At 38.1% G+C, this 24,074-nt stretch overlaps 1 protein-coding gene across 6 annotated transcripts in view; it reads left to right on the top strand.

Annotated features, from left to right (window-relative positions):
- Positions 1 to 24,074, top strand: part of C2CD3 (C2 domain containing 3 centriole elongation regulator) — a 160,935-nt gene that overhangs the window by 62,734 nt on the left and 74,127 nt on the right. For all 6 annotated transcript variants that reach the window (XM_017532972.2, XM_017532971.2, XM_017532970.2 and 3 more), the window contains 9 exons: positions 3,222 to 3,340; positions 5,644 to 5,766; positions 8,496 to 8,990; positions 11,513 to 11,664; positions 14,257 to 14,503; positions 17,058 to 17,238; positions 18,405 to 18,588; positions 19,749 to 19,921; positions 21,882 to 22,005. In XM_017532972.2, the coding sequence (XP_017388461.1) occupies positions 3,222 to 3,340; positions 5,644 to 5,766; positions 8,496 to 8,990; positions 11,513 to 11,664; positions 14,257 to 14,503; positions 17,058 to 17,238; positions 18,405 to 18,588; positions 19,749 to 19,921; positions 21,882 to 22,005 (1,798 nt within the window). The remainder of the gene's footprint in view (positions 1 to 3,221; positions 3,341 to 5,643; positions 5,767 to 8,495; positions 8,991 to 11,512; positions 11,665 to 14,256; positions 14,504 to 17,057; positions 17,239 to 18,404; positions 18,589 to 19,748; positions 19,922 to 21,881; positions 22,006 to 24,074) is intronic.

Here is a 24,074-nt window from a genome sequence, read left to right as displayed (position 1 = left end):
GAAAATTTTTTCCCATTCTCTTGCTTGCTGATTCACTCTAATGACTGTTTCTTTTGCTGTGCAGAAGCTGTGGAGTTTGATTAGGTACCATTTGTCTATTTTGGCTTTTATTGCCAATGCTTTTGGTGTTTTGGTCATGAAGTCCTTGCCTACGCCTATGTCCTGAATGGTTTTGCCTAGGTTTTCTTCTAGGGTTTTTATGGTGTTAGGTCTTATGTTTAAGTCTTTAATCCATTTAGAGTTAATTTTAGTGTAAGGTGTCAGGAAGGGGTTAAGTTTCTGTTTTCTGCACATGGCTAGCCAGTTTTCCCAACACAATTTATTAAACAGGATAACATGGGATTTTTAAATTTTTATTCTGCTTTGTTTGTTTCCTTTTTGAACTAGATAATCCATTCACATGGTTCAAAATTCCATGGTTGCCACCTTACAGACAAACAAGGTTGCTGCTTTTATATCCTTCCTTAAGCCATTATAGATAGATAGATAGATAGATAGATAGATAGATACCAGCAAATATGTTTATTCCAGGGATGTCCAATCTTTTGGCTTCCCTGAGCCACATTGGAAGAATTGTCTTGGGCCACACATAAAATGCACTAACAGTAACTATAGCTGATGAACTTTAAAAAAAAATCACAAAAAAAATTTTACAATATTCTAAGAAAGTTAATGAATTTGTGTTGGGCTGCCTTCAAAGCTGTCCTGGACCACATGTGGGCTCACAAGTCGGACAAGCTTGGTTTATTCCTTCCCCTGCCTCCCGTTCCTTATGTTTCTGCAAGTGTTAGTGCACCATACAGAAGGTGAGTGTCCTTTCTTCAAAATGCTTGGAATCAGAAGTATTTAGGATTTCATATTTTATCAGATTTTGGATTATTTGCATATACATTGATAAGATATCTTGGGAATAGGACCCAAATCTAAACATGAAATTCACTTATGTTTCATATAGACCTTATATGCATAGCCTAAAAGTAATTTTATGCAATATTTTAAATAATTTTATGCATGAAATAAAGTTTTCACAGCATTTTGACCGTGACCCATCATGAGGTAGGGTATGATATTTTCCACTGTAGCATTATATTGGCACTCAGAAAATCTTGGATTCTGGAACATTTCAGATTTTGCATTTTTGGCTGCTCAACCTATACAATGTTCTACACCTTGCCTTTAACCTTGTATCTTAGGAAGTTTTGCATATCAGGACACAAAGAGGAAAGAGGAAACTCACAGATGAGGAAAGAGGAAACTGAGACATAAATTAATTAAGTAGCTTATATAAGATCACACAGCTAGTTTATGGTAGAACTAGAATTTCAGCCTAGCTCCATTTTGATTCCAAATGTGCTTAATCTATATTGCTTCTTAAACATTATTATTATTGTTGGCCAAAGTGATTGATTCTCTCCATGTTTTTCTGAGAAGGATTATATGGGAAATGTGAAATAAGCATTGAGCCAAGAATTGCAAGACTGGGTTCTAGTTCTGATTATACCACACATGAATCATGCGCCTTAGACAAAATCGCTTTCTTACCTCTGGGCCCCTCTTAACAATAATATGGATTAGACTAGCTGTTCGTCTGGATCCTTTCAATTCTTGAAAAAAATCTTCTCTGGGACACTTTTAGCAAGTTATTTACGTGAATTTCTTCTTCACTTACTGCCTTAACTCACTTTCAGTGGTAAAAATAATGAGCTTAAGAAACAGAGAATTATGTGAGAAATATACTAACAGTGCAAGAACGTACCTAGATAGTAAGAGAAGTTGAAATAGGATTCTGTTTGTATGTAAAGAATTTTACAATGTTCAAAGTGCTTTTTCCTTTATTACCTCAGTTGATCCTACCAACACACCAATGAGGTGTGTACTTCCCTTTCCCAGGTAGAGCAAACAAATAAACTGATCTAGTGGATGTGGGCTTCCTGGGCCTAGACCTTTTGTTCATAGTTCCTGTACATTGATCCACATAGCAAGGTCCAGATCCTGTCCAAGAGTGCCAAGAAAAGTATAGACTCACAAATTAATATGGCCAGAGATGGGCCGGGCACGGTGGCTCACGCCTGTAATCCTAGCTCTTTGGGAGGCGGAAGCGGGCGGATCACAAGGTCCAGGAGGTCGAGACCATCCTGGCTAACATGGTAAAACCCTGTATCTACTAAAAATACACACACAAAAAAAAAATTAGCTGGGCATGGTGGCAGACACCTCTAGTCCCAGCTACTCAGGAGGCTGAGGCAGGAGAATCCCTTGAACCCGGGAGGTGGAGCTTGCATTGAACTGAGTTTGCACCACTGCACTCTAGCCTAGGCGACAAACCAAGGCTCTGTCTCAAAGCAAAAAATGACCAGAGATGAACAGAGAGAGAAATCAGTAGGTTAAAATTTGAATGAATGCCAGAAATAGCAGATTCTCTTCATAACTGGGCCTCTTGTGAGGATTCTTCAGATTCATGCTCAGTTTTAAGGGCCTTAGCAATGAATGGACAGGAAGATCATTTTATAGGTGATAAATTGTTTCTGAGGTGGTAAGTAATAGTAAGTAATAGAACTGGTGCTTTAACTTACATTCTTTGATTCTGGTCTCAAATTCTTTTTATTTACCAGTTAAAGCTCCATAGCCATGAGCACAAACTCAAATACCACCATCACTTTGTCCACTTACACTTATAGTTACAGCAGAAACCCCTTCCTTTCCACCCAAGAGACAGACTCTACTTCACCTGACACCGCTAACTAACATCAGTATCTGATACCTTGTTTGTGACAGTAGGAGTGTCCAGAAGATAAACTTATTTTTGTTATTGTAGTTTTTATTCTATTCTTCTGTTTATCCCTCATTGTTCCACCTCCAGCCAGCCCCCTTCTTTTAGTACACTACCTACCAAGCTGTCTTTTAAAAACCGTCCTATTACCTAAAACCCAGTGAAGTATATAGATATGTCTCCTTACACATCCAGTACTCATATGGTTGGCATTCATTTCTCATAGCAAATCAGAGCAACATAGCACTACCTGTCTTCTGTGTACTATCTCCAAGGTTTTCTCTTTGCCCCTGCTCATTCAATCGTACAACCCTAACACTTTTTGTGGAATCACACTGACTAGATTCCTGTAGGAGATTTTAAAGGGAAGCGGGTGGTATCAAGGCATGCATTGATGATGACTCCAGTTGGGTGGTGTGACATGTGTCTGTGTGTCTGGTTCTCCTTACAGAGGTGAAGTTCCAGCAGCGATTCGTGTTTCCAGTACAGTTTGGTGACCCAATGATAGACCACTGGTGGAATTCCAACCTTACTTTCCAAATTTATGCAAAGAAAACGCCACAGAAAAAGGTACTTCAAGTGATTTTGGCCTTTACCTTACCTTCACACCAGGGATTTGGAGCATACTTAAAATTATATTCTTGCCTAAACTGGGAATTTCTTCAGATGCAGGCAGTACTAATAATCCATTATTATTATTACTACTACTGCTACTACTACTAATCTCTGCTGTTTGTCTTGGGCCAGATATAATGCTAAAGGCTCTACATGAGCATACTATCAATTTTAATCACCACAACTCTGTGAATTAGGTACATGATTACCTTCATTTTACAGATGAATAGACAGATTTCATTAAATTACATGTCTAAGATCACTCAGTCTAATAAAAGACAGAACCAGGACACCATCACAAATCTGCTGTCTTTAGATCCCAAGTTCTTAACCTCTTTATTGTGCTGTTTCCTTCTAAAGAGAGGTAACTATATTGATACAGGCTATTAGCCTTAATTTGAGATTCTACTTCCTGTTTGCAGACAGAATACATAAGGTATCTAAGCCTAAAATAATACAGTTGTGAGTGGCAGTTTTGATCAACTAATTCCAAGTTTATAAAATTGCTTTCAACTAGCATGACATAAATCAATAAACTATAAGCAGTTTTTACTTCCTTCAATAAAACAATAGTCTTTATAATCTTTTGACCTCTTGTTTGGTATGGATAGCATGAAGAATGTCTTGTTTTCTTTTGTTTTTTTTCAGAAGACATGTGGAATACAGGTTCCTTTTGGAAAATTATAGCAAAATAGGAAGGGCAGGAAAGGCACATAATTTCATAACCTCAAGATAAACTCTACTAACATTTCAATATAGTTAATATTGAATTATTTTCCTATACCTAGTTACTAGCATTTTTTTTCTAACTAGAAAAGAGTTTTACATGTTTTTGTAGATAACTTGAAAAATATTTTTTAAAAGGCAAAAATTGCCTGTAATTCTGTCACCAAGAAATAACTATTGTTAACATTTATCCCTATCTCCATTGTCTTTTTCCAATGAATACAATATGTTGTATAATTTTGTGTGTAGTTTTTATTCTTCCTTTTTATCATTTAGCATCTTGAGGGTTTTTATTCATTTTTCTTAAAAAATCTATTTAATGTTTTCCAAACAATTGTGCAAGTATTTGAAGGCTTATGATATATGTGACTTAATATGCTACTTTCATCAAACATTATAATAAATAATATTATTAGAAACTTTTAGTGAATATCATTTTAATGGCTATATGTTATACCATCATATGAATGTGCTATGTTAATACTTCCTGATTATTGGACAGCTAGGTATCTATCACTGTTAACTACTTTTAACATGTACATATTTGTATATAAGCTTTTTATGCATTGTTTATTATTTCTTTTTTTTTTTTTTTTTTTTTTTCTTTCTCTTTTTTTTTTTTATCATACCTCTTGGTTGATTGCAGTTCTGATTAAGTTAATCTTATATATTATCTCTCAAAGCATTTTTGCCTTGAGACAGAGTTTTGTTCTTGTTGCCCAGGTTGGAGTGCAATGGCACAGTCTCAGCTCACTGCAACCTCTGTCTCCTGTGTTCAAGCAATTCTTCTCCCTCAGCCTCCTGAGTAGCTTGGATTACAGGCACCTGCCATCATGGCCAACTAATTTTTGTATTTTTAGTAGAGACGGGGTTTCACCATGTTGGCCAGGCTGGTCTTGAACTCCTGACATCAGGTGATCTGCCTGCCTTAGCCTCCCAAAGTGCTGGGATTACAGGCATGAGCCACTGCACCTGGCCTGTTTATTATTTCTTTGGTACAAATTCCCAGAAACGAATTACTGGGCCAAAGAGCATAAATATTTCAAGCTTTTAATATTATTACCACATTTACCATCCAAAAGTATATTGCCAGTTTATATTTCCAGCTTTACTCATATGACAATCTGTTTCTCCATAGCCTTGATAACATTAGATATATTAAATGTTATAATTTCCCTAGTCTTAAGAGCAAAGATTTGTGACATCTAAATTTTATTTTTTATTTTTAATAGTGAAGTTGAACATTTTGAGTAAGGATTAACTCTTAGTAATAGAAAAAGATAATCTTCTAACCACTTTGTAGCTTATGAACCCCTCTGTGATCTTATAGAGATCACAAGTATCAAAAGCCAGAAGAGAGACCAAAATATGACAGAATGTGGGATGTAACTTGGAGCTGTCTTAGTCAGATAATTAAGCTTTTTACTTCCTGCATGGTTCCTTTATAAGCCATTGTATGTTGTCACTTCAGTTAAGATCCCCTGTGGCTTCTCTTTAATTTAACCTAATGTTCTCTCTCCTTTCTTCCTCAGCCAGAAGTCATTGGATCTGCATCACTTTCTTTACGAGCTGTCATTCAATCAGACCTGCTGTCTTTCAGTGACCAACTTCCAGTGCAACAGGAAAATGATCAGACTCCATTTGGCCCCCTCAAGGTATGTAGATATATATTCAGAAAATCAGAAGTTTTTGCTGAGTATGCATTATTGGCTGGCACTGAGGATATAGCAGTGAACAAGAAAAGCAAGGTGTTTGATCTTGTGTAGCATCTCTTGAAATAGAGCAGTGGAAGTGCTATGATGGAAATAAATGGTATGATGTGATAGTACCTGGGAGAAAGTAAGAGATGGTGTTCAGGGAAGATCGTTCTAAGGAAGTGACATAGAAGGTGAGAGTTGAAGAATAAGAGAAGAAAGTAGAAAGCACAGAGAATCATTCCAGAGAGAATAACAGGTGCAACAGCCCTAAAGCAGGACTGGGCTTGGAGTCATCAGGGATAGAATGTTTCCAAAGGATAGTGAGCAAGAAAGAGAGTGGTAGAAAGTTAGGTTGAATGGTCAGGTAGAAGCCATATCATCAGAGCTTTGTAGGTAAAGGTAAAACGTTTAGATTTTAGCCTAAGAGCCAAGGAAAGGATGTTGAAGCATGGGAGTGACATCATCTGATTTCCATTTTACAAAATTACTGTGTGGAGAATAGACTGCAAGAGGAAAGAGGGAAAATGGGCTGTGGCATTAGTCCCGAAAAGAGATGATTGATGGTGGCTTAGACTATAGTAATTGGAATAAAGAAGGTAAGAAGTGACTAAGTGTGCCTAATGGAATGAATTCTGATATATAATTCAATGGAGAGAGGGTTATTTCCTTGTATTCAGGTGCAATGGCAGAATCTGAATGGTTTCAGTATAGCTTTGTCCTGGTGAGTTTTAAAAATCAGCCGGGTGCAGTAGCTCACACCTGTAATCTCAGCACTTTGGGAGGGTAAGATGGGCAGATTGCCTGAGCTCAGGAGTTCAAGACCAGCCTGGGCAACATGGCTAAACCCCATCTCTACTAAAAATACAAAAATTAGCCTGGAGTGGTGGCACACACCTGTAATCCCAGCTACTCAGGAGGCTGAGGCACAAAAATCGCTTAAACTCAGGAGGTGGAGGTTGCCGTGTGCCAAGATTGCACCATTGCACTCCAACCTGGGCGACAGAGCAAGACTGCCTCAAAAGAAAAAAAAATCATCACAGTCATGCCTAAAACATTGTGATGGCTCCCAATCACTCTAAGGATAAAGTACAAGGCTTACTATATGACCCTGGCCTATAGTTTCAGCATTCTCTATTATAGCCTCTCTACCAATAACTATATCACACTATGTAAAGAATCAGTAAGGTGTCATGCTGGTTCATGCCTCTGTGTTTTTGTTATTGATTATCATACCACCTTTTCTTCTTGAAAGTCTTCTGTCTCTTCTTGGTCTTAGTATATACTACTTTGCTTTAAAAACTTCTGCAATTTTTATTGCAAAAAATTAACATCACCTTACTCCTTTGCTATCCAAGTTATAGTTTTTGCCTGCATGATTCATTCTAGACTACAAAGTTTAAAATCAGAACGGGGTGATAAATAGGATTGATCAACTAGAAATTTTTTTCTGTTCTGGCTCTTTTGAGAGAAGTACTATTCTGGATACATTGCTGTCTATTTTCAATAGAGCAAAAGAACCTTGCTGTGTAACATTTATGGATTTCAGGTCAAAGGAACAGCAAGAACCTTTTACCCCTAGTAATTGAGTCTCCTATCAGTTAGTGACCACTTCCATTCTTCAAATTCATCGTTTATCCTATATTCCTTTCTTTTTTTACTTTTTAACATTTAAACTTTTTTAGTACCCTTTACTCAGACTCACCAAGTCTTACTATTTGTCACATTTTCTTTATAATTGTCTGTCTGCCTCTTCTCTGTCTCTCTCCTTCTGTCCCTTTATCTCCTCCTCCATACATGTACATACACATTTTTTCTAAACTATTTGAGAGTAAGTTGGACAACATGCCTCTTTCCCCTTAAATTCTTTAGCTTATATTTTATGTGTTTCCTTAGAACAAGGACATCATCATACACAATACTCTAGAGTTATAAAAGTTAGCATAGCATTGATACTATATCTACAGTCTATACTGAAATTTCACAAATTATACCAATGCCTTCCTTTATAGCAAATTTTTTTTCTAGTCCAGGATTATTATTTTGTCAGATCTTTCTAATCTCCTTTAGTTGGGACCAGTTCCACAGCCTTTCTTTATTTTTCAATATGTTGATATTTTTTTAAAGTAAAGCCAGTTATTTTGAAGAATCTTCCCCTACTTAGGTTAACTTGAATCACTTATTACTGTGATGATTGTCAAATGGTGATTTCTGACTCTGCCATCTCTTGTGCATTTATTAATTGGCACTCTATACAGAGGAGCTGTTGCTTCTCCCATATTTGTTTTATATCAGGATGGATTCATAGATTCTTATATTATTCAGTAGGTTATAATCCATTACTGTATTGTTATTCACTCTGATGCTTAAATTGCCTAGATTTAGTCAGCAGGAGCCTCTTCAATTGGATTCTGGGTCCTTTAAACATGTCTCCATTCTTTTCTGGGAACTTTTTTATATTCTGGCATAACTGGATCTTCCAGGCTCATCTTTTGTTATTGTTAAATGATCTGTCTAGTTTTTCTTAGTCTGGCAAGTTAATGTATATGCATTCTGTTAGTATTCTTACTATTAGAGTGTCTAAGGATGAGTTAATTCATTTCCTAATAATCTGATGTTGTTTCCAGCCTCAAAATTCTAATTCCAATTCAAAAGGACATTCTTATTGACTCTTCTTTTGTATTTCATAGGTAACCATGGAGCTTGTTACAGATAACAAAGATTTCACTGGTGTCAATTCTAAGTTAAGTGGCAACACCCATTATACCCCACTTTGTGCTCCTACAAGTCCAAATAAGGCACTACCAGAACTTAACCAAGATAAGACCTGTACCAAAAATCCACAAAACTTAAATCAAATTCATGAGGAAACTGCAAAGAAAGCACAGAACTTGGTGCTCCCCAGCCAAAAGTCACCAAGCCCTATAGCACCGTATCCTTCAACCTTCATGGCTATGCCAGCCTCCCGTAATTTAGTCAATCAGACAAATAAGTCAACAATAGAGAGTGCTTTACTGTTGCATGTGCTATTGATGGTGCCAGATGGGAAAGACTTTATTATTGGAGAATCTGAGAAACAACCACCATGCAATGTTTATTTAAATTGTAAACTCTTCAGCACAGAGGAAGCCACCAGATCTGTCATCGCATGGGGCACAACACAACCAGTCTTTAACTTTTCTCAGGTAACTTAGTACATTCCATATCCATTAAAGGAATATGGGGGTGGCAGACAAATTCTTCCCAAATCATAATTTCATCTTAAATCTAGAATGTTCAGACTAGAAGGAACCTTTGTAATTATCTGGCGTAGAGATTCAGTCCTACTGTTGGATGGGAAGAGGGAAAGACATTGTCAGCATTTGAAAACTTTTTGTCTTTATTTCTATTCTGTCTTAGTTCACATGGTTTCTTACTGTTTCTTTTTTCCTGAGTTTTGGGATTCTATTCCTTTCTGCTTCCTCTAAGCCTTTGATCAGTTAAACCTCCCCATCATTCTCTAGTCTCTCCTTCTTTATTATTTTATTTTATATATTTCTCCTCACTCTCATTTATTCTTCTATTTACTTCAATATTCATCTTAACTTGATTTCTCTGTATAACAGGGTGCTTAAATTGTTTTCTCTCTTGGTTTTTGTAACTCCACTGTCTTATTTTCTTCCTCACTGGAAGCTGTTCTTTTTCAGTCATTGGGCCAGGAGGAAAACCAGGAAAACTGTAGTAACCCTAGTACTTCTTCCTTTAATTGTTGGTGCTTCCACTCATTACTCCATTGCTGGCACTTGTCCAAATCAAACCACTTTCCCCCATGGTCATCCCATCTAGTCACACAGCTTCAGCAGTCATTTTTATGAAGATAACTTCCACATCTACACTTCTATATGAGCCAGACATTTCCCTTTAGTTTTAGATTTCTGTATCTAACTGCCTGCTAGTCATTACTACCTGGATATCTCAGAAGCAGTTTACACTTGGCACCTAACACATTGCCTGGCACATACTAGGTATTCACTAAAGATGTGTAAATGAAAGAACGAATTCAAACATGTTCAAATCTGAATTTTTCACTTCTTCCAAATCTGTTCTTCCTCTTTTTGTCTGCCCTAATTCATATTATAATTTACTCAGGCACCTAAGTAGAACCTGTTAGTTGTCCTTAACTTTTTCATGTGTAATTATTTACCAAGTCCAATAGATGCTATGAACTTAATTATCTCTGGAACACATCCCTCTACCTTCACTCCACTGCCACTACTTCCATTCAAACCCTCACCCTCCTTCCAAATAGCCTTCAGACCAGTCTAGCTCTTTCCGATCTCTCTTTCTATGCATTCCCTCCTGTATGTACCAATGAGAATGACCTTTCTAAAGCACTAACCCAGACATTTTACTTCCCTGCTTAACACCTTTCAGTGATTCCCCATGTCCTTCAAGATGGAATGCAAATCCTTGGCATCCAAGACCCTTTGGAAACTGACTATATGTACTTCTCCAGTCTCAACTCCTGCATTCTTCCCTTCATACTAGATAGCTGTACTCAGCTACTAGAGTTTCCTGCATATTCTCTGCTACTTCTGTATCTTTATATGTGTTCTTTCTTCTGCCTTGAATTTCCTTTAAGCCTTCATGACACCACTGAAGCGGAGCTTTTTGTGTTAGTTAACTCCTGCTCATCCTTGAGATTTAAGGTTGCTTTGTCCCAGAAGCTGCCTGCAACTTCCTTATTTAGAGGTTAGATTGCTATGTTAGTTTTACTTTTTTTGGTTTCAAGGAACAGAAATGTGTTCAGGATACAAACATTAGGATTGTGTCCACCAAGTGTTTCTTAGGTGGATACAGAAGTAGCTCTGTTCTGTTCTTCTGGTGTCTTCCTCTCATCATCCCTCTTCTAATTTCACCCTTTTTGCCTTTTATGTTTTCTATTGGTTTTAACATTGGGGTCTATCTCCCTTCTACTATTACAGTTGTCCCTACAGCTCGGGTTTCTTCAAATTGGTGAGCCCTTGATTCTACCACTAATTTGACAAAGCTGCTCTTGGCTTAGATCTCTGGTTCTCCCTGTGACTTGTCCTTTTCAACTACCAGCTGGCCAGTTCTGAAGTAATTTTACATTGAACACACTTGACAGCTAACACATTGCCTGGCATGTACTAGGTATTCATTAAAAACGAATTCAAACATGTTCAAATATTAATTTATCACTTCAGATTTCCAGAGGAACAGTTGGCTTTGCTCTTTACTGTGACACCTGTTATGCAAAACTTTTGGCACTTGGCCATTTTATTAAATGCTATCCAGACAGTGGATTGGCTGCCCTTTGATAAAATACTCAACTCTTGTCAAGTCAGTGCATACTTGTTTCAAAAACATCTTTCTTTCTGTGGGATTTACTAGTGGATCACTTTGCCTTAGAAAGGGTTGGACGAGTTTGGTAGGCACCATGTTTGACATATTTAACAACCTTCTCTGTGTCCTCAAAGCTCCACCTGTATGAGCTTTGTCAGCAGAGAACTCATTGTTTTGTATCTGGCCTTTATGTGTTAGTCTCTAACAGCAGACTGCTAGTAAGTTTTATTTGTATGTCTTTAGCTCATAACACTGTGTGTTAACAGTAGGCTTTTGGTAAATGTTTATTGAATGAAAGTATAAGTTAATATTTGTCTCAGGTTTGAGTTTTTTGTTTGTTTTGGTTGTTCCTCTCTCCTAGGTGATTCCTGTCTCTCTGTCTTCCACATACCTGGAAAGGCTTAAGAACAACGTGATGGTAATTGAAACTTGGAATAAGGTGTGGAGCCCAGGACAGGACAAGCTGCTCGGGCTGGTGAAACTTCCCCTCCACCAGTTTTACATGTCATTCAAGTAAATAGGAACTTTTGCAGTATTCTTTATTTTGCATCTTTAACTTTGTATGGACTGAAAAGGAACTCTTTTGATGTGCAAACATGAATAGCCCAGTAACTCCTTGAAAGACTTTTTTTCAATTCCACCACAGTTGCTGCTCTTTCTCCCATTCTAAAGCAGTCTTACAGATATTGCTTACCATGTTTCAGGCACCATACTGAAAACCTTTCATACATCAAGTCGTTTAATCTTTTTTGACAACCCTCTGAGGCAGGTACTTTAATTTGCTTTTTTGTACAGATGAATTAACAGAGACTCAGAGAAGTTAAATTACTTGTCACATATATCATAATGTAGAGGGTTAGGATCTAAAATAGCATGGCTCTGGGGTCCACACTCTTCACCAAAAAGCTCTACTGCCAAAAGTTACCACCTCACAAAACTAGTGGTTTACCATTCTGTCACAGAACTTCACTATTGCTCACACAAGCTATTTGCAAGTTTCCTATAATGAATATTATCTTTTAGACCTTCGGGTTTAATTACTCCACCTTACTTTTAACACATAGGTGGGGTATTGATTAACCCGAAGTTTATTTCATTCCTCGATACAAACTGTTCCTTTTTTATTTTGACTCAAGATTCTGATTTTTAATTGTTTTAGCACTGGCCTCTTTCCTAGCAACTTTCTCATACTTCTGTGTTCTTTTGCTTTGGGGGTTTTTTTTTGGTTTTTTTTTTGGTTTTTTTGAGACAGAGTCTCACCCTGTCACCTAGACTGGAGTGCGGTGGTGCAATCTCAGCTCACTGCAACCTCTACCTCCCAGGTTTAAGCAATGCTCCTGCGTGAGCCTCTCGAGTAGCTGAGACTACAGGCATGCACCACCACACCCAGCTAATTTTTTGTATATTTAGTAGAGACGAGGTTTCACCATGTTAGCCAGGATGGTCTCAATGTCCTAACCTCATGATCCACCCACCTCAGCCTCCCAAAGTTCTGGGATTACAGGCGTGAGCCACTGCGCCCAGCCAGTTCTATGTTGTAAATGTTGTGTTTTACATTTTACAAAGAGCACCTTTGTAGGCATTAGTTCATCTGAGCTTTACTATAACCCTATAAAATATTATTATTACCCCTATTTTACAAATGAAGAAATTTGTCCTTTAACTTGCAAAAGTCACTTAACCTCTCTGACTTTCCTCATCTGTAAAATGAGGGTGATAGTAGATTCCCTATCTCTCTTATGGAACAATCATGAAGATCCAGAGAGAAAATACATGGATATACCTTCTGTGGACAGCTAAGTATTAATACTTAACAACAGTAACATTGGAAATCATGGCCAGGCTAAGGAATCCTGCTGGAATCATGGATGCCACTGTCTGCTGTGGGCTATTAGTTTTCCTTTTTTTCTTAAATTATGTTAGTTTGGTCTGGTGTTACCCTTCTTCCACTTTACTTCTCATTCCATTAGATCTCATTCTTTGTGAGAGTGAGTAAAACAATAGTAGCTACCAATTATTGGGCACTTTCCATGTACCACGCATCATATTTGGTATTTTATATATTATCTCAGTTTAGTACTAACAACCACCCTTTGATGGAAGTTTTTTCATTGCCTACATTTTACAAATGACAAAACAGACTCAAATGTTAAATGAATTGCCTGAGTCACACAGCAAGTAAGTGGCAGAACTAAGATTCAGCATGGTAATATAAATCATTTGTCAGAGCTTGAATCCCAACTTAACCTCCTACTGGCTGTGTATCCTTAGCTAAGTTACTTAACCTCTTTAAATATAGCTTTTCTCATCCATTAATAGTGGATAATATCAACCTTTACTTCATTAGAAGGATTAGAAACATTATAAAATGCCTGTCACATACTAAGCACTCAGTAGATGGTAGATATTGGTAATACTATCCAAACCTTATCTGTCAAACACCAAAGTCCACATTCTTCCTAGTTGACCACAGTTTCTCCCTGTAAAATAATGCACTTTAGTAAAGCTCCATGAGATACTGCTCAGATCACAGACACTGGACTTGGGGCCGTAATGCTACAAAGACATATCAGACAGCATTCCCTGCCTTCAAATTGCTGCATTTTGAACTTCTCTGCCTGATAATTTTTATTTGGTTGGTTACTGACAGATTCACTTTTTTTTTTTTTTTTTTTAAGACAGAGTCTCACTCTGTCACCCAGGCTGGAGTGCAGTGGCGCAATCTCAGCTCACTGCCATCTCTGCCGCCCGGGTTCAAGCGATTCTCCTGCCTCAGCCTCCTGAGTAGCTGGGATTGCAGGTACCTGTCACTACACCCAGCTAATTTTTGTATTTTTAGTAGAGACAGGGTTTCACCATGTTGGCCAGGCTGGTCTTGAACTCCTGACCTCGTGATCCACCCACCTCAGCCTCCCAAAGTGCTGGGATTACAGGCGTAAGCCACCGCACCCTGCCTCGATTCACATATTTTTTAAAACACTATAACTTTTCTAGTTTCAGATCTATTTTTAACAAACTGAAAAAATGAGTCAAGAAAGAACTAAAACAACTCTATGATATGATTGATGATTGTTATTTGCTTATTCACAATTTCTCCCCCTCTAGAGATCCTAAGATTTCTCGCCTGCTACTGGATGCCCAGTACCCAGTTGTTGCTGTTGACCGCTACATGCCTGTGATTGACGTGTTTTCAGGCCACCAAAATGGGAGTCTTCGAGTCTTTTTAGCTATGGGTTCTTCAGATCAAATAATGGCACTACAAAGATTAAAGAATGAAGAAGGAACACTCCCCTCCTTCAGCCGTAGGCCAGCCCATTTCCTGGACCAGCGAACTGTAGCTTCTGTTGCTATGGTAGTAAATGCTATGGTTTACAAAGTCATTATTTCATTTTCTCTTGCATATTTTAGTGAATTTATTGCCCAGATCCTTTATTTCTGTCATGAAAGCCTCATCAAAAGAACATAACGTGCACTCCAGTGCTTGCTGTAAATCAAAGGAATCATTAGTAATTTTCTGTTATGATTTAAATGGATCTCTGTGTCCCTCTTAGCTCCCTGAATTCATAAAGAAAATCCAATTGAACAACCAAATCTTAATTATCTAATTTACTAGCTTAATTACCTTTAAAAAAAATTGGGAGTGGAGAGTGATCCCAAATGTAAGCCAGCAAAATCTTACTCTGCTTATTGGCTGAGTCCATGCTGGAAAGTCACTGTTAAGTCCCTGCTTATCTACTAGTAATTTAAGAGTAATTTGTTTTTGTATTGTGCTGTCCAGTTGAAAAAGCACATTGACATACATTCTCACGTTTATTTTCCTAACAACTATATGAAGTGGGTCATTGTTATTCTCTTTTATAGGTGATGAGACGGAATCAAAGAGGTTAGGTTACTTGTCTAGGGTCACATAACTAAGAATGAGAGCATTGGGATTCAGACACAGGTCTTCTGACTTCAAGTTCAGTTTTTATTCCACTGTGTCATATACTACTGTATCTTATATTTGTTGTCTTTACTAGTACAGCCAAATCTCAGTATCCATACCATTTAAGTATGTTATATTTTTAAGTCTGAACCCAAATGACAAATTTAAATGTCTCTAGCAGGGAAAGAACTATTAGGAAAATAACTTTTAGCAAGTTATAGTTTATTTCCTGTAAATTTTTCTTAGTTATTTGTTATATTTTTGTTGGTTTGTTTGAGGTGAGGTGAGGTCTCTCTGTTGCCCAGGCTGGAGTGCAGTGGTGCCATCTCAGCTCACTACAACGCTCCACCAACCAGGTTCAAGGGATTCTCCCACCTCAGCATCCCAAGTACCTTAGATTACAGGCACCCACCACTATGCCTAGTAATTTTTCTATTTTTAGTAGAGATGGGGTTTCACCATGTTGCCCAGGCCGGGCTGATCTTGAACTCGACCTCAAGTGATCCTCCCACCTCAGCCTCCCAAAGTGCTGGGATTACAGGCATAAATCACCACGCTCAGCCAGTTATTTGTTAGATATTATTGTTTGTCAATAGATAATTGTATTTTTCAAGTTGAAAATTACATAAAAGCACAAATAAAGAAAAATCATCTTAATTTCCCCAAGTCTGTTTAGGCATTATATGCCTCTCACCTTGCAGTGTAGACTCAGATTTTGTTAAATTCCTTACTAAAGGTTAGAAAATGTTTCTCACTACAAGCACTGAGGAAATCCTTGGAAGATTTACCTGTGGGATTAGATATCTATAAAAACAATTGTTTTTCCTCCTATACTCATGTCTCTCATCCAATTCACGATTTGCAGAACTGAAGTGTAGAATTACTATAATACTGTAAAGCCAAATTAAGTAGCTGCTATGACTCTGAGAGATTTTTTTTCCCAATGTTTTTGCCTCAGGGAGTCAAATTGCAAGTTTTCTGTTTTGCTAAGGAAAATTTTTGAGCAGGTATTGCTAAAATATATTTTGGGATTTCAAAGCAAAGACCTAATACAATCTCTGTTCTAGATTTTTTGGATTAGTAGTTAAAATATTCAATACATATATATAATATAGTCTCAACTCTTACCAGGAATCCTGAATTCCCCCTTTGAATTTTCCTGAATAATTCATTGTCTGATATCTGCTCTATAGAATAGGGATAAAGAACACTGGCTCTGGAGTCAGACTATGTAAGTGTAAACCTGGTTCCACTGTTCCTAGCTCTGCATGTTAAATTACCTAATAAAGGTGAGGTGTTTGGTATAGTGCGTGGTTCATAGTAAATACTCAATAAATGCATGATTAATTGTTATTATTACCTTTAGTAACAGTGTTTTCATTATCTCCCCAAGTAGCCCTTACCATTATTGGACAGTCCTGGCATTATCCTCAATTGGTTTAGAAATAGTAATTAGTACCTGTTTGCTTCAAATAGGACATAACAGTACCTATTTGAAGCAAATTGGACATAACTACCTATTTGAAGCAAACTGGACATAACAGTACCTATTTGAAGTAAACAGGTACTAATTACTATTCTAAATGTAGAATTTATTCTAAATTTACTATTTATTCTTTTTCCTATGAAGGGAATGACTCTGTTCTTAGTATATTAAGAACTTCTATCTGGAACAAATGTTGAATTTTATCAAATGCCTTTTCAGCGTTTGTGTTAATCATTTTTTTGTTCCATTAATGTACTGAATTACATTTAGTGGATTTCCTAATATTGACCCAGTCTCATAGTCAGATGTACATCCTGTTTAGCCTAATTACAGTGAGCAGTTGTGAGAGTTATACACAATGAAAATTAAGTATCTGTTTTAGTATCAACTAATTATACTTACCTCTTTATCTATACTCAGACTTCATAGAGAAGCAGGAATATTCTAAGCAAGTTATCGTTTAAAGCTCACCAGTGTTTCTGCTTCATTTAATAGGCAGAGGACCGAGGAAATGGATTGATGGAGCACTGCTTTGAGATCTGTGTAAAGATGCTTCAAGGGCTAACCACTTTTCAGGCGACAGTCTGGGGAGAAGCAGATTGTTATATCCAGTACCACTTTCCAGTTCAGCACTCACAATCCGGTGTGCAGAAAGGACCTGAGTTCCCTGAAAATGGTAGGTTTAGGAGATTAGGCTTTCTCATTCTTATATGGTTATTTTATCGGATTATACTTAGGAATTTATTTTTCCTGAGTGAATTTTGTGTTGTTGAATATTTCTAGTCTTACTTGGGCAGTAAAACAGGAAATAGGCCAAGTTTTTTTTAACTATTTTTGCAACTTTTTATTTTTATATAATTTCAAATTTACAAAAACCTGTAAAAATAGTAGGAAGAACTTTTGTATACTCTTTACCTAGATCTACCAATTGTTTGCATTTTGCCCCATCTTATATCCTTTACATGTCCACTTACTCTTATCTATGCACATAGTGTTGATTCTCATTCTTCATAGTAGTTATGTTCTATAAAGCCACTATGAATGCTGAATTAAGGAATACTGAACCATTGCTCCTAAGGGAAATATGTCCATATACATATCTCACATAGATCATTACCTTAACTCCTAAAACAACTTTTCCTGGTAGACTCTGTTTTCTTTATTTTATGAAAGAAAAAAATGAGATTCACAAGCGTTAAGTGACTTGCTTGGGGCTGCCCCACTAACAAATGCCAAGGTTGGGATTCACACTCCATCCTACTGTACCCAGAGCGGAAGCCTCTGCACTGCCCCCTGCTGTCACCATCTTCTGGTAATCTCTGAGAGCCAAAACAAGAAGGCAGACTCTCACCTTGTTCTCACCTGGGAACAGACCAGGTGACTCAAATTTTTCGCCATTCAGTGTATCTTCAAGAGTGATTGCCAGAGCACTGCCAGTATTGATTTTGAGGTTCAAATAAGAGATCTGTATATACAGAATATGTAAGGAACCCTTACAAATCAATTATTTTTTAAAAACCAATTAAAAAGTGGGCAAATGATCTGAATAGATATTTCTCCAAAGATATGCAAATGGATAATAAGCAAATACAAAGATACTGAGCATCATTACTTATGTGGGAAATGCAAATCAAAACTACCATGAGATACCATCTCATACTCACTAAGGTGGCTATAATTAAAAAAAAACAAAGGGATTTTTTTCTTCTATATTAGCATGGGACCTTAGGGAGCCATAGCTACTAGGGAATTACTAAGTAATATTCACTGGAAGAACATGCAAGAAGAAAAAAACACTAAGTCATGTGTTGGATTATTCTGAAATGCTTTTCTTTTCCGAAGGAATTACTCTGAAGCCCTTCAGAACTGCAACCACACTCTGTGTTCCGGATCCCATCTTTAACAGTGACCACCATCACTCTCTCCTGTTGCCAGCTGAAGTTCCAGTGCAAAGGCTTCTACTAAGTGCCTTCTCTGCACAGGGCATCGTCCCTGGAGGTGGAGTCCAGTTTGAAGTCTGGTACAGGTACAGTATGGAGACCACAGTCCTATGCCTAGGAAGGAAGTGTACAATCATAAAGCATCCTATTCCTAGCCAGCCTGGGTTGAATTATTGTAAGGAAGCTAAGCAGCCCCTTCTGCCTTGTCTTATATTATTTGGATTTGACAGTGACTCTTCTCCAGCTTTTACTGAAATCTGTTTAAGTTATTAGAATCTCGTGAGCCATTGTATTTCATATTTTTAATTACCACTTACATTGGAAATGGAAGTCTTGTTCATTTTACCTCCTATTGTGTGTTAAACGTATCAGTCACCTTTTTTATGCTTCCCTTAAAGCCTTATTTAGTTCAGGCCCTTTTCATATCTTGCCTAAATGACTGTGATAGCCTCCTAACTGGTCTCCCACTTCTAAACTCATTTCTTGTAACCTGTTCTTCCCACCACCAGAAGAGCAGTCTTTATAAAATATAAATCCACTCAATGTTACAGACATTGGTAGATTTCCAGGAAAATACTGCCCTAAATACAGATGTTCAACCTACCCCTTTACATCTGCACCATCGACAAACCGACTAAAATGATTAAGAGAGTATAAATACAAGAGGAAAGGAAACAGCATCAGGAACAGAACTAAGAATGAGTACCATCCACATGCAAGAACATTTTCCTAAATGCAATTAATTGTAAGCCAAGTACAAAAAAGATTTTTAAAACCACCTAGGTTTGAGTTACAACTTGGCTATCTAAGAATGGATTGTTTTGACATGAGAAGGACATAGAGTAGGTACTGACAGATCCTCATTACCCTTCTAATTAGAGGGGCCTCAGCATGAAGATGAAAGTAAGCCCTGAAAAATATTGGGCCTGCTCCACTTTCAACCACTTTTACTGCTGCAGGATAGAAGCTTTTAGGAATGGCTCCCCCGCCACCCCAGAGGTTCAAGGCATGTGAACCTCAAACAGAAAGCTTGTGGGAAGCTGGGCTTTGTCCTAAACTCAGGGTATAATTTATGGAGTTCCTTCTCCATGTAATGAGCAATAAATTTAGCCAGACACCATAGCTGCATACTACCAACACAGAACAATCAGGCACCAAAGATAACCAGGAAATGAAGGCTGATCTCTGGGGCAGATGGAATCATTTATCATTTAATTCTTCTGACTTGTGCTTTTATGGTTTACAGATACTATTTTCCTAATGTGAGAGACCAGATGGTCGCCAAAGGAACCTTGCCATTATCAAGGATCTGTGCTATGGTAACCACCCAGCATCGTGAGGATGTGGGAATACAGACCTTTAATCTCCCTTTAACCTCCATGATTGAGGACAGGAAAGAATTGAGGAACCAGTCATCAGGTAATTAAAAACAAGTTTGGTTCATACCTATAATCCCAGCACTTTGGGAGGCCAAGGCAGGTGAATCATGAGGTCAAGATATTGAGACCATGCAGGCCAACATGGTGAAACTCCATCTCTGCTGAAAAATACAAAAATTAGCCGGGCATGGTGGTGTATGCCTGTAGTCCCAGCTACTTGGGAGGCTGAGGCCAGAGAATCACTTGAACCCAGGAGGTGGAGGTTGCAGTGAGCCAAGATCACACCACTGCACTGGTATGATCTTGGTGCATCCTGGTGACAAAGCGAGACTGCATCTCAAAAAAAAAAAAAATAAATTAAAAAAAAAAAAAAAAAAAAAAAAAAAAAAACCAAGTTTGTCTTTTCCTTTCAAAATCAGTATACATTAAAATATATAAAATATATAGTAGACATTTTAAAAATCCCTTTTTTCTCTAAATTAGTGATTCTTCACATTTTGAGGTATTTGCCCTTTTGAGGATCTGATGAAACCTGTAAGACACCTTCTCTTGGAAAAAACGATTATAGAATATACACTGCCAATTTTGTGTACAATTCTGGAAAACTCATAGCTCCATGGAGTTTGTATAAATGTTGTTTGTCTCATTTCACCTTTAATTTCAGCAAACGTTTTTTAAGCCCTCGTGCCATAAATTCTAAGTATTATATGCTACACTCAGAGAATTATTATTCCAAGCCAACATGAGCAGATGGGAGATTGGTAGAAGACAGTTAACATAAACCAGGAATTCACTGTAAGGGAAGAAAAGGCGAGGGTTTAAAGTTGGGAGGGGATTAATTAGAATTTGGAGATTTGAATGATATTACATCCTAATGCTTCCAGCAGGATGATGTACCCTCCAAATTTATCATCAGATAACAAGATTTAACCTCTTAAATCAAGTTGCTGTACATGCTTGCTTAAGAGTATCTGCCAAAACAGGCCGAGCATGGTGGCTCACGCCTGTAATCCCAGCACTTTGGGAGGCCGAGGCGGGCAGATCACGAGGTCAAAAGATCGAGACCATCCTGGCCAACATGGTGAAACCCCGTCTCTACTAAAAATACAAAAAAATTAGCTGAGCGTGGTGTCGCACGCCTGTAGTCTCAGCTACTCGGGAGGCTGAGGCAGGAGAATTGCTTGAACCCGGGAGGCGGAGGTTGCAGTGAGCCAAGATCGAGCCACCGCACTCCAGCCTGGCGCCTGGTGACAGAGTGAGACTCTGTCTTAAAAAAAAAAAAAAAAAAAAAAAAAAGAGTATCTGCCAAAACAATAGGTTTCATGTCACCATGATTAAGTTTGAGTTGTTCCTCCTAACTTTCCCCTATCAGCTTGTTCTGTTATTCCTTAAAGCTTTCCCTGAAATGTGACAATAGGATGATAGAGTTTTTATGAAAAGGTAGCATGAGAAAGATATTTCAGATGGTGATGGAAGGAGGGTGACAGAAGTATGTGAGGTGTGGAAACCTTTTGAAAGTCTTAGAAGAGGATGGCTAGAGCCCATCTCAATTCTATAAACATAATTGGGGATAAAAACTTTTATTTTAGATACAGGGGTATATGTGCAGGTTTGTTATGTGGGTGTATTGCATAATGCTAAGGTTTGGGGTACAGATCCTATCACCAAGACAGTAAAGCAGTTTTTTAATCATGTCGCTTCCTTACATTAAAGCTTGATTTCCCATTGTTGAGAGCAGTGATCTGCCTTCAGTAGTTGTGTAATCTTGGCAAGGAATTAAATCTGTAAACCATAATTTCTTGAAAGTAAAGTAAATTAGCAACCTGTTAAGCCTTTATTAACCCTAAAGAATGTGATTCTGACAAGGACAGATTCTCTCATTGCCCTTATTGTTTATTGTAGTGTTTATCCTCTTCCTTCCTTCCTGACTAAACTTTTCTGGTTTGGTAGAACAGAGATTCTTCTGACCAGCCTTCTTTCCTTGTGTCCTCATTCTTCAGGTTTCCTGGATGTGATCCTAAGGTACAGACGTAGTCCAAGAACAGCAGGGGGAGTTCTTGCTGCCCGAACTGTCTCCATCTCAGTCCAGATTATCAGAGCCTGTGGTCTGCAAGCAGCAGCCAAGTAAGTCCACTTGAGACAAGCAATTCTCAAACCTCTTATACTGCATTCACTATAAAATAATGCCCAGATATGCAAAACTTTCTTAGGTACACTTTCCATTTCATTAACCACAGCTCTTCTTTTTCCGTTAAGAAAGCATTTCAGAATATAAGTGAGTAAATCACCTCCAAACGTTGCTATTTTAACTGTTATTAGCAACTTAGCTCCAGAATATAAGTAAGTAAATCACCTCCAAACGTTGCTATTTTAACTATTATTAGCAACTTAGTTCCTTGACCTCGCCCAACAGTTTTATCCTTTGCCTTTCTTAACCACTTAGTCTTATGGTCATACCCTCTACCATCAAATCATGCCATACCCAATCACTGCAACTCCTGTGCAATCTCACTTCACGCCTTTCAGTCTCTGAATACTACCTCCTATTTTTCCAGCTTTTGCCCTTTAGTCTGTTCTCAACATAGTAGCCAGTGATCCTATGAACACTAAAGTCTAGCTTTGTCACCCAGGATAGAGTGCAGCGGCAGGATCTCAGCTCACTGCAATGGCGGGATCTCGGCTCACTACAATGGCATGATCTCGGCTCACTGCAACCCCCACCTCCCGGGTTCAAGCGATTTCCTTCCTGCCTCAGCTTCCCAAGTAGCTGGGATTACAGGCACCCACGACCATGCCCAGCTAATTTTTGTATTTTTAGTAGAAACATGGTTTTACCATGTTGGTCAGGCTGGTCTCAAACTCCTGACCTCAAGTGATCTGCCCACCTCGGCCTCCCAAAGTGCTGGGATTATAGGCATGAGCCACCGTGCCTGGCCTACATTTGATCTTATTCATAGTAGAAGCCAAAGCCCTTAAAATGGCTATGAGACCCCACATATTCTAACCCCCACCCCTACTATCTTTGTGATCTCATCTCCTGCAGTCTCCCCTCTGCTTACTCCACTCCAGCCACAACCCCCTTGCTGCTTCTGAACATGCTAAGCATATTTTCCCCTCAGGGACTTTGTCTTGCTGTTTTCTCTGCCTGGAACATTGTTTCTGTAGAAAAACAGCACGGCCCTTTCCCTTACCTCCTTTGGGTCTTTGCTTATACTTCCCTCTGCCTTGAATGTTCTTCTTCCTTTTGTCTACTTAAACTCCTGCTTTCCTTCAAGACTTTGCAACATCTTTATAGTCTTCCTTTATTTCTTCGTACATGTAGGCAGAGTTGGTGGTTTTTCCTGTGTTAACATCTTGGTTATAGCACATATTCTGTTTTAATTATTGTATACATGCATTTTTCTCCCACTAGGCTGTGAGTTCCGCTAGTCAGAGATACTGCCTGAGCTCCTCTCTGTCCTTTTAACCTCTTAGCATAGTTCTAGCATATAACAGGCTATACCAGGCCCAGTAAGAAAGAGAACTAGATCAGCCTCCTGCTTCAGACTAACACTCTTTGAACAAAGAAACAGACAAGTGCTGCCTAACTTTTCACCTGTTATAACTGAGGATCAAACTGTTCACCTATAGCTTTATGGTCTCCAAATAAGTAATTGCATTACTGAATGAGATCTGATGCTGACGAGCTGATAAGATACTCAGTGTAGTTAATATTGTTCATCACTAAATTCTCCACATAGACTTTTCCAGTTGCTGCCTAAGAACATCTTAGTATTAGTGAAGGTGATATCAAGACAGGTTGGTTTGGGGTTTTTTGTTTTGTTTTGGTTTCATTTTTGGGATGTGTGTGTGTGTGTGTGTGTGTGTGTTTTAATTTCAACTTTTATTTGAGATACAGGGGTACATGTGCAGGTTTGTTATATGGGTATATTGCATGATTGCATGGTGCTAAGGTTTGTGGTACAGATCTCATCACCAAGACAGTAAAGCAGTTTTTTAATCACGTCGCTTCCTTACATTAAAACTTGATGATTTCCTGTTGTTGATAGCAGTGATCTCATAATTTTAATTATGCATTCCTGTTAATAATAAAAAGTAGCATGCCCTTTAAATTTTTTTTTTTTTTTTTTGAGACTGAGTTTCACTCTGTCATCCAGGCTGGAATGCTGTGGCATGATCTCGGCTCACTGCAA

This window comes from Cebus imitator, unplaced genomic scaffold (genome assembly GCF_001604975.1).
Source record: "Cebus imitator isolate Cc_AM_T3 unplaced genomic scaffold, Cebus_imitator-1.0 Scaffold79, whole genome shotgun sequence".
Lineage (NCBI taxonomy): Eukaryota > Metazoa > Chordata > Mammalia > Primates > Cebidae > Cebus > Cebus imitator.
The sequence above is the reverse complement of the archived record's forward strand: the minus strand, read 5'-3'. Positions and strand labels throughout refer to the sequence as shown.